The sequence below is a fragment of the Sinohyriopsis cumingii genome, chromosome 7 (assembly GCF_028554795.1).
Source record: "Sinohyriopsis cumingii isolate HCF-2022 chromosome 7, ASM2855479v2, whole genome shotgun sequence".
NCBI lineage: Eukaryota > Metazoa > Mollusca > Bivalvia > Unionida > Unionidae > Sinohyriopsis > Sinohyriopsis cumingii.
The window spans coordinates 2,933,875-2,944,883 of NC_142967.1; the positions used below are offsets into that span (position 1 = coordinate 2,933,875).

Genomic DNA, 11,009 nt, shown 5'->3' on the forward strand with positions numbered 1-11,009 from the left:
CGCCTAGGCCATAATCTAAACTGTAAAACATACTTTTCATCAGCATCACAATTATGAAATTATGTTCTCATATGATACAAAATTTGCACTCTGAGCTTATGTAAAGACAAACTAAAGGAGTAAACACGTGAGACTGCTTACGACTACAACAAAATAGTATTTAAAATTACCAGAAGCCGCGTATCATTTATACAACGGCTTAGCAACTGAAGAAATTGATGTAAATGAATACAAAGGGCTTCAGTTTTGTAAACGTTTATTAGTCGAGACTTCAACGAGATACAGAATTGTACACAACAGCGAGTTTTACACATATAACATAAAACAGTGCTATTGCTCCAACCGGAATGGAATGTTATAGTAACTCAGAAATGTTTAGTCAGTGATTTTCTTTACGGGGTTATGCAGAAATAAGCAAGTTACAATAATACATTTTACACTGAATGGTTTGAAAGTTGGAACTGCAACATAAATAAAAATGACAAAATGTCTATATGAAAGTTGGTGTGCACAGGGCTGAATTTTATAAATGTCATTACCTTAAACATAAGTTGAAGTGGTCGGACTACAGAATATGTACCCTTCAGGTGATGCACATCATGGTTTGCATATCTATCTATCTATCTATCTATCTATCTATCTATCTATCTATCTATCTATCTATATATATATATATATATATATATATATATATATATATATATATATATATATATATATATATATATATATATAATGGCAACAAACCAAACAAAGCATTAAATGAGTCTATTTATCCTCGATTTTATACATACTTTTCCGCTCAATGTTGATTATTTTCCTTAACTCTGAAAAAGAATAAGGAATGCAAAACTTGTGCTGTCACCTATGTTTTTGATGTATCAAATGCCTGCATGACTGAAGCTTGAACTGACCGTTAAAAAGTACTGTTTTGCTTCTATTCCGATTGTTGACAAGTGCAAAGATGGACTGCGACCATCCATGGTGTGATATAACGAATTTAAGGAAGCAATACAGCGTGTTTACGTTCAGCTAAAAAACACGGTCAAAGGATTACATTTTAGTAAAAACTTATGTAACCATACATTAAAATGAAAAAGAGATAAAGCGTCAAAATGTATTAAATGTGTTTTGCTATTCAGTATGTTTTGATAGCATGGATAGCACTGTCACCGTGGTGGTAAGGACTGCTACAAAGTAAAGCCAGAAAAGAATGAAATCTAGGGAATTGCAGACGTCTTTCCATGTAACGCTGGATTTCCCATCTATGTCTCTTGGTGGAAGTACATTCAAGTTTGTCATTTCGACCGTCTTGTCGTCCCGAATGGCAGTGTCCCCGGATGCGGAAATAAGAACTCCATCTTGAGTATACGCAGCCGGTTGTATTTTCTTCCACCTTCTGGTTCGGATTCTTTCCACGATTATTTGCAGTTTGATCAGCCACGATGGGACAGGATCTGCATTAACATCTCTGAAATTCAAACGAAGTTGAAACAGAGTCAGAATGACGGTCAAAGTGTTTAAACCTTCCATTAGTACCAAGTAAACACTGAGGATGCAAACTTTGTCTGAATTCTGTGGCAGCGTTGACGTAACAACTGTCAAAAATACGGCCAAAGCGAGGAATACAGTCACGGAAAACGAAGCTTTTTCTGTTGATTCTGCCGGAAGTATAAATACGCATACGCTGAGAACAGACAACATTATGACTGGTACGGTGATATTTAACAAAATGAAGAGAGGTTTCCTTTTTAACTTCATAGTAAACCGTACTGTAGCATCTACCAATTCCTGCAATGTGTCCACGCTACTGCCAACTACTGTCCATACAGAATTCTCCTCGTATTCATCCAGCATAATCCCCTTGTTCCCTTCCACAAGTTGTACTTGATCTTTGGTGTAACTCCAGGAAGTAAACTTTAGAGAGCACGTTTGAATATCGAACGGGAAGTAGGTGATATCTACTTTACACGTAGACTGCAAAATCTGAAAGAAAATAATCAGATTGTCGGCCTATTAAATGTAAGTTAATCACTTTTACAGACTGTCTGACACACGAAAATATAGATACATGTAAACATCCAAAAACGCCATCAGTAAATAACAAAGTAGCGCACATTAAAAACGTAATTAGGCCATTATAGTCTTCAGAATATTTTATGATTTTAATAAATTACATCATAGCAAAAATGAACAAAATTACATTCAACGTTATAAATTTACTTCAAAATACACCTCTAAAAGGCAACCCCCCTAACCCCCCCCCCCAAAAAAAAACAAACAACAAAACAAAAGCACAAAAAATGAAAATAACATTTTAACTAAGAGACAAGTCTTGTCTTAAGATTCTGAACCAAATAAGTGTGATGAAAATCTCATGAGTTTTGATTCAATCATAACGAGATTTTAATGGCCTTTCACCTGATACATTCTTTTAAAATTCAATTAGTTGTCTGACCTATGCGTTTTGAAGTACAAGTGTGCTTAGTTCCTAACTTCTTTCCTAGCAGAAAGTTCTAGCCAATGCCGGATTAGTCTGGAATTACATAGATTAAATAGAATGTGATTGTCAACCGCTTACTGTATTGAAGTTATGAAACTGGGTCATTATATATGTGTACATTTAAAAGATAACGCGTAAAAATGTGACCATACAGACTTGTTAAAGATGGATGTGTCACAACTCGATACAAATTATGAAGTTAATGCAAGAGGTACTAAACTCCTTCAAGCCATTATCAGATGGTGCAATCTGCATTATTAACACATTGATTACAATGTTTAGTCCAGTTAACAACTTAATTAAAAAGAGGAACGAAGAGATTTTAAAATGACTTTAAATGGTATCAGATACTTCACTAGAGTGTATCATTTAAGTCGGGGTTACCTTTATCAACATTCCGTGCTCTTTTACAGCAAAGTCCAGCAAAGTAGAAGAGATACAAACAGAACAAAAATGAACAAAACAAAATAATGACGGAATAGAAATTGTTGAAATATTGCCAGCAAATTAATATAAATTGTTTCCTTTCTTGTCGATGCATTTATACACCACCAAGTCGGTCTCTTCTGCGCGTCGTGTTATTTTGGGTCAAAAATCTATTTTGTTTCAAGAAAGAACGATCGTACTTTAATTAAGAAAAGTTATATTCGTAAAGTGTACAAAAATATCCCACATCTCGACTTGAAATGCATATGAAAATGTAATTACTAAATGTCAACGTGAAGACCCACTCCATGACCTTCTTGGACCCGTAACCAGAATATCCTATTTAACATGTATGCTTTAGAATCATACAAATAAATATATTATAGAAAAGTTGGAAATTCTTACCTAAAACAATTCTGCATCTTAATCAAAGTTTCTAATTTTGCAAGAAGTTGTCCCACACATACAAAATCGTCTGCTACCCAATGTGTCAACTTTCCGCTAGAACAGGATTCTCAAGAAATTTCCCAGCGTATAATCTGTTTCTGAATTCTTTAGTAATTTTTCCCCATAAACAAAACGTTTTAAACATATTAATCCTATTCCTTGTTGTTTTTCTTCCACATAATAGCGTATCTTGTTTATAAAATGTTGAACTTTACTAATTTTTTACAAGATCGGTTTAGTTTGCTTAATATCTATTGCTCTTTATTGACATTGTTACGTTGAAGTTTGAAAAACTAGCTATAAACCTGACATAATTACTCCACTGAACAGCTGACAGAAACAGTTCAAAGTAACGTATTTCATTTCTATAGCCCGATGGATAAACATTGCATCTTCTCAAAGCTGTGCGCAGAATATGCCGACATATCGCGAGTCATGAAAACACGGTGGTGGTATCCCGTGCGTCCAAAATTAATATTATTTTGAACAGAATCTTCTGGTGACAATTGCCTCTTTTCAAATGGTAAGCATGGTAAAATTTATTTTCGTCAATCTGTCGAATTCGGTATGCGTTTTGCTTCAATATTGGAAACGGAACCTTTACGTGCGCAGAGAATACCGACAGCATTGTATTTGATTGCAATTAGCTTGACAATTCTGATTTCATGTGTGTCTGAATATCATGGAAGAAATTCATTAATTTATTACGTTTGCATTTTAAATATTCACCTTTTTAGTTTTGGTCTTCCATCGTGTTCCTCTCAGAAATATCTTTGGATACTTTGGATCTGTGTTCATTGCCCATCTTATGTCTTATATTTGCCCAATTAACAGTTCGTTGCTGCTAAAGGTTGTAAACAAATCAAAAGATTGGAATTACATGATTACCGTCTCAATAATTTGAATTCACACCTTCCGGTTTACAAGAGTTTAGAGACCTTCAGCAGAACACTAAGCCGTCAGCAAATTAAAAACGATTTCAGCCAATCAAAACACACAGACGAAAAGAAGTGCCCACGGAAGCAGGATACAAGCAATGAAATCCACTTACGATTGATCTATTAGAGGTTGGAGAAAAACGATCTAAATAATTCCTGAATCTAACAATATGGTACATCTTGAGGTTGAATATCGATGAACACTTGCAAAATAATATTTTGGTAGATATGTAGTACTAAAGTAACCATCGCACAAGGTAGTTGTGATGAAACAGACAGGAGTATTTAAAAAAATGAGACAAGATTTTCACGAGTAGAACACAAAGATTTAAACTGAAATTGGTGCATTAAAAACTGAAATAGATGAATTAAAAAATGAGACTGATGCATTAAAAATGAGATTGATGCATTAAAAAATTAGATCGATGCATTAAAAAATTAAATTGATGGATTTAAAACTGAAATGGACGCATTAAATACTGAAATGGATGCATTTAAAACTGCAATAGATGCAATGGATTAAAAGACTCGCGATGTGTGGTAGCATTGTACAGTTAGAAACTAAGTAATGGAAAACAGATACATTGAACTAATGAGGAAATGGTACGTAAAGGGTCCTGCATTTGGGCATTAAAATGGATGAATATTAAAAGAAAATCAACAAAAACTAAGTGCAGTTTAATGAAAATCCCATGATAATACCGGGATGTATATTGATTTCCGATTTTCTGAATTTTCTTTCAACTCAGGAGTATCTGATGGTATGTATTTAACTGTTAATGCAGCAGATGTAGTTTCAACTCCCAAGGAAGATTTTTTGTTGTTGTCAAATCAGCCATGATGTTGATAATTGTTTAATTACACGTTGATTTTATCCCACATTATAGTACTCTGGCAGACACGAAAGGCTATTCGATCCGAAAGTAATTCAAGTTGTATGTAACCTTAAATCCGTCTGCAAAGGTATACTGTGTACCTCATGGCAAAACATACCTTATCAATAATATATTCCATTTGTTTCAAGCTGTTCGTCTTATTTGTAATTTCATATTTGATGAGGAATCGATGAGTGTAAGGATGTGCTCAGTTATTAAAGGTAACTTATTCTCTTACACATTGTTCTTATCATCGAACAGTTTTTGTCAAATGTCTAAAAATAAAAACAAGACTTTTTCGATATTCCTTAAAAACAAAGAAGATATAATTATATACCTTTTTTAAAGTTATTTATTTATTTACACAGATATTTGACTTGTCCTATTTTACAAAATGTCTAATAGTTTAGTTTTCAATTTTTAATATTAATCTGTAAAATGTAACCTATGAATGGCTGCCAATATGTGTATAACTATCATGGGAAGCTGTAGCAATAATATAACCCAGGCATCAAGAGTCTATCTTCCTTAAATAGTCTGCATGCTTTATGGTATGATTTGTCAATTATATGCATAAAAAATGTCACATTAGTGTTTCGTCCACCGTTTTGTCGGCTGTTCATTAGCCTGGTTGATCTAGTAATGGCTTTAAAAAACCTAGATATGGCCCGTCTTGGGATTTTTTATTTATTGTTGAATAGATTTCGATAGCTAATGAATTAGAATTTCTATATGTATCTATTCATCTTCTTGTTGTGCTTGAGCTCTTCGTGCGAAATAAATTGTACAGTAAAGTACACTTTTAATGGTTCATAATTTCCTCAGAAATACACACTGTTGGGTAAGGCACCCTATGTTACATATGTGATACACAAGGCAAATCGGACAGGTTTCCAGATCTTATCTTTTTGCCGTCTGAATTGTTCACCATTGCATACGTTGATCCTGACCGCATGCCAGAGTCATTAGGTGTGCTTCAGGGAAAGAGTTTACTTCAAATATACAAGACGCGCAACTATAGCGAATGAAGAATTAATTTCCCTATCCATCTTTAGACATAGTAAATTGTTTACGATCTTTCTTAAGCAAAGTAAAGAAAGACGTACTTACCGCATAAGGCGCCCATAGGACTGAACCATCATTCTGAGCGTAAACCAATAAATCACTGGAGCCAACACCCTTAAATTCAGAAACCCCATTTTGAAGAGCTATGTCCGGCTTCCACACGTTGTCCTGGGGAATAAATACGGCTGACGTTCTGTTATAATTTGATGGATCCCATTGCAGGTAAGAATCATTCCAGGTGATAGTAAGGTAACCAGAGGTGGTGAGTCGTTCCTTCTGTGAATCAAATTCTATTATTCCTGTTAGAGAAAAGTCAATACTGACATTGATTGCCATATTTTGGTCGCCAATTGGCCTAACCGCTTTGTTATAGGAATCTATAGTGAAAAGTTTCGTAAGAAGTTTCTTGGTGTCATCAGGTGTCTGAGCATTTATTTTAGGTAAATGTGCCATTAGTACAAAAACCAGCAAGGATGCATAGAATCCGATAGGCGCCATATTCCATGCGATGGACTGTCTGTAGCTCACAATTGTTTGCTTCTGATTCAATATGATAAAAGTGTCCTGAAAGGAACAAAATAAAATGTTATTGCCGGAACTTGTTATATTTGTTGATACAAATAAATATCTGCTTTTATTTCCATAACTGTCAGGGTTCCTTAAAAAGTGATATCATTTTCCATGCACCTGGAAGGGCTTATTCTAAGTAGAGAAAACATGTAACCCGGCAATTTAACAACATTTATGGCATTACTGTATGTTAAACTATGTACATGCTTACACGTGATTCAAAATTTCACACGCACGATCGTAAATTATTGAACGCTTTGCTGTTTGAGGATTTACTTACTGAAGTTCGGATCGTTTCTGATTAAACCGCATTAACTTCTGTCTGGTCATGATGTGAGATTCGATATCTCTTTTAAAAAAACAGAAGAAAGATATTCCCAGGTCATTAAGTATCCGCCGATACGATTGACTGAGTTTTGTGTACTTCCCTTGTCATATGTACTTTTAGTATTATATTACCATGGATTCGTTATATGTATCCATGACTACAACATACAATCTCGTTATCTATTTAGAAACGCGGTAGTTGGATGATTTTGATGTTTCCCGCGGTTAATTCATTTTCAGTTTCCTTTGTGATTCATTTGCTATCAAAGGTATAATTGATACGCCCAATACTCTCTCAGTGGACAATAATTGTTAGTGTCAAATTAAGATCATCATTAGTTCAACACAAACAACTTTTAATAAGGTTAGGTTTTAATACTCAAGTTTGTTTGTGCCCTGGTATTTTTATCGTATCCAATCGTGTAAAAAGTTTGCACTCGTGTTCAGCTTAGATCCATATTTGTCGTTACTCAGTATCGCGTTATATTAGGGTTTACTGTTTCATTTTGTTGCTTTTATTTATACTTGTGATTTCAACCAAACAACGACAGCATAACTGGTTCAACGCTGCCTGCGGCTTGGTGCGTATAATAGAATATACAGCCTGACCCGTCGCATTGATCAAAATTAATTCGCCTTGTAAAGTAAATAACTTCACGGTAAATAATATTAATCAATGTACTAGCAGAGTGGAGTACATTGTATTCTCCAGTATTAACCTTTCTTTATTTAATTGTTTTTATGAAAGAAAATAAAAGAAATAGTATGTTTGTTTCTCTTGGAAGTGCCTCTTTCTCCAATTTGATATACCAGTAAAAACTGTTTCCATGCAGCTAATCAATGTTATTTATTTATACTTATTTGCATGGAATGGATCACCTTTACTAGTTGGTATAATGAGACCATTGTTCCAAATTGAAGGACAAACACCACCGCTAAATATCACATTAAACTGATTCAGCATCCAATTTGATAATTTGGAGCATCCAGTTCTGCAAATATCAGGTTGTTCAAATTCTAAGTTATACTTTCGTGTTGTGCTCTAACTGATGAGTATTATTTTCTGTCAAGGATGTTGCTAGATCCTTAGACTGTTCATAAAAATTACAACCATCATTGGAATGATTACTAAAATAAATGTTGACTTTTACAAAGATTACAAAACTGACGTGGATTTCCTTTTCGTAAAGCATGCAATGTTTGCTACCTTGCTCTATGGTAGAGAAATTTAAGCGTTCGGCATAACTTTTTGTTTTCCTTTATTTTTCATAATGTAATTTATCGTGTTACCATTGGATCTGAGGAATTTGTAATTAATAAAAGCACTTTTATACAGTTTCTTTTTTACTCTACGTTCACATTAGACCAAGGAGCATTAGCTTTAATATAAACATTAAATTTCACATCCTCAAAATGCATTTTTTTCAGAGCATCAATTTGCAATGTTGGTAATAAAGAGCGTCAGTGCCACAGCTTTTTCGTCGATTGATTTTTGGTCGATGAATCCAATATTACTACAACCATTAAATGGTTTTCAATGGTCATTGTAAAGAACGCCGTTCAAAATTAGGATTCCAGTTAGCATTGTAAAATTCGTGTAACTCTGATGACTATTTGTAGATTTTAATAATAAGCAAAATGGACTATGATTTGAACAGTCTGTAAAACTATGTACTCCGAAGATTTTAATGAAGGAGATATCATTCTCAGAAGACAGAACATAATTAATTATAATTTCTCCGTTTGTTGTGAGGCATGTGTACTGATCCATCCCTACATTGTTAGTATCTTAACATATCCGTTCTTCTCTCCATCCGCATATTTTGAATACACTCTCCCGACTAAGCTGTTCTCTCTTGTTATTATTTCCAACGCAGTAATTGTGTCAGTAACGTGCATTATGTACGTTGTGTCCTCTGTTTTGGCTGTTGTTGTGATTATCTTTGTTCCCTTTGATTTTCGTTCAGTTCACATATTACATGTTTATCATTTATGAAAAGCGTATCCATCACCAGTAAAGCCCTTCTTCGCTCACCCTTGTAGTTATTTAAATGTGGCGAAGATATATTTGCATGATTTTTGCAAACTGATCACATAATCCGAAGGTGTCTTCTTCATGAGACCAATATTGTTCTCATCTTTTCTCTCTCAGAAGAGTCTTCAAACTTTGCAAAGATCTGACAAATCTTTCCAGGCGTGAATTTCCAAACCGATTCGCCTGTTGTAATTTAATATCTGTTTTTGCGTTTTCGACCTTCAGATTTAAATCGCATAATTCCAGAACCTTTTACCCGCAGTTTACTTCTTTTCTTCAGGGATATTTGAAAGAAACAAATTATCCTGAATTGCCTAGCACTGAACTGAATATTGAATATTGAATGTAATTCCAGTTCTGGCAGAGTAGCTCTTATTGATTCAATAATCTCTATTCATACAAATCCGCTTTCCATTAACATGCGAGAAATAAACTTGCGTATTAGCATACAGGTTTGTGTGTGTGTATGTACGTATATATATATATATATATATATATATATATATATATATATATATATATATATATATATATATATATAAAGCATTAGAACTGAATTCTTTACCGATCTGGTTTTATTCGTCTGCACGTACAGTCTTGAAATAATTTACGTATTGCTCGCGTGAAAGGTAGAGATCATTTAAATTAAGCCATCGTGAACTTAATGTCCATATTTGTCCGCTTATCCGATTATTAATGTTGTTCCTGACTGGTGTAATTTTGGTTCTGTTAGATATGGAAACAAAAATAAGTCACGTTAGAAGTTATGTACTACAAGATGCAGATTATTAGATGATACGTTGATGATTCATTTGAGCGACTTGGAAATGGCTTCGCACGTATAATTTATTAATCCTTTTCTTTTTCTCTCAAACTCATGAAATTACGTTTAGGCAATGTACCTGCTTATACGTGCTTAAAATTGCAATGCAGGATTGTAAAGCATCGAAAGCTTTGTTGTTCGAAACTTTACTGATTTAAATTCAGTTCGTTCTTGATTTATCATCTCCCGTTTATGTCTTGTCACGATACGAGGATTGATTACTTCCAAAGAAATGAAAACAAAGGCATTTCAGTCATTCGATATCCGCATAAAGAGAATTATCGATGTTTTTTTTCATTTTGTGTAGTTTCCCGTTCATATGTAATTTTAGTGTTATATTACCATCACTACAACAATGCATTTCAATGTCTATTCAGAAATCAGGTACTTGTATGCTAGTGATACATTCATTTTTAATTTGCTTTCAGTTACTATCTAAGGTATAATTGATAGCGTCAATACTTAACGTGGACATCAGGCCTTTGTGTCAAATGAAAAGTTCTAAAATTTCAAACTAATCAATTAAATATCCATCTGAGAGGCGGTTCTTAAGATCTTCGCAAATAGAATACAACTGTCCCATCATACGGTTTGTGCTTACTTAATTAGTAATTAAGTTTGCTTGCACACCGGTCTGTTTACCGTGTCGATATCAGTTGTCAGACAGTAATCCAGTAGACTAGGGTTTACTCTGTAGGTTTTTGTTTGCTTATATTAGTGATCTCCATCCAACAACGACAGCAGATCCGGCTAAATGCTGACTGCGGCTTGGTGTGGCATAACTGGGTAAATACCGTTTGCCTAATTTGTATTGTAAAGTATTGAACTCAAGGTAAATAGTAGTAATTAACGTAGTAGCAGGGTAGGGTGATCTTTTTAATTTTCTTTGTTGAATTGCTTGATCAAGGAGGACAAATATTATTTTTGTTTCCCATGGAAATGCCGCTCGCTCTCACTCGGTGGACAGAGAGACAGATGGAAATACACATATTAACAAAAC

General features: G+C 34.1%; 1 protein-coding gene across 1 annotated transcript; it reads right to left on the reverse strand.

Annotated features, from left to right (window-relative positions):
• Positions 1-239: 239 nt before the first annotated feature.
• On the reverse strand, positions 240-6,742 carry LOC149794642 (neuronal acetylcholine receptor subunit alpha-3-like). The gene is made up of 2 exons (XM_089963949.1): positions 6,300-6,742; positions 240-1,986 (listed from the first exon to the last, which is right to left on the reverse strand). The coding sequence occupies exons 1-2, from the start codon at positions 6,705-6,707 to the stop codon at positions 1,135-1,137; spliced, it is 1,260 nt and encodes a 419-aa protein (XP_089820075.1). The 5' UTR covers positions 6,708-6,742; the 3' UTR covers positions 240-1,134.
• Between the last annotated feature and the right edge of the window lie 4,267 nt (positions 6,743-11,009).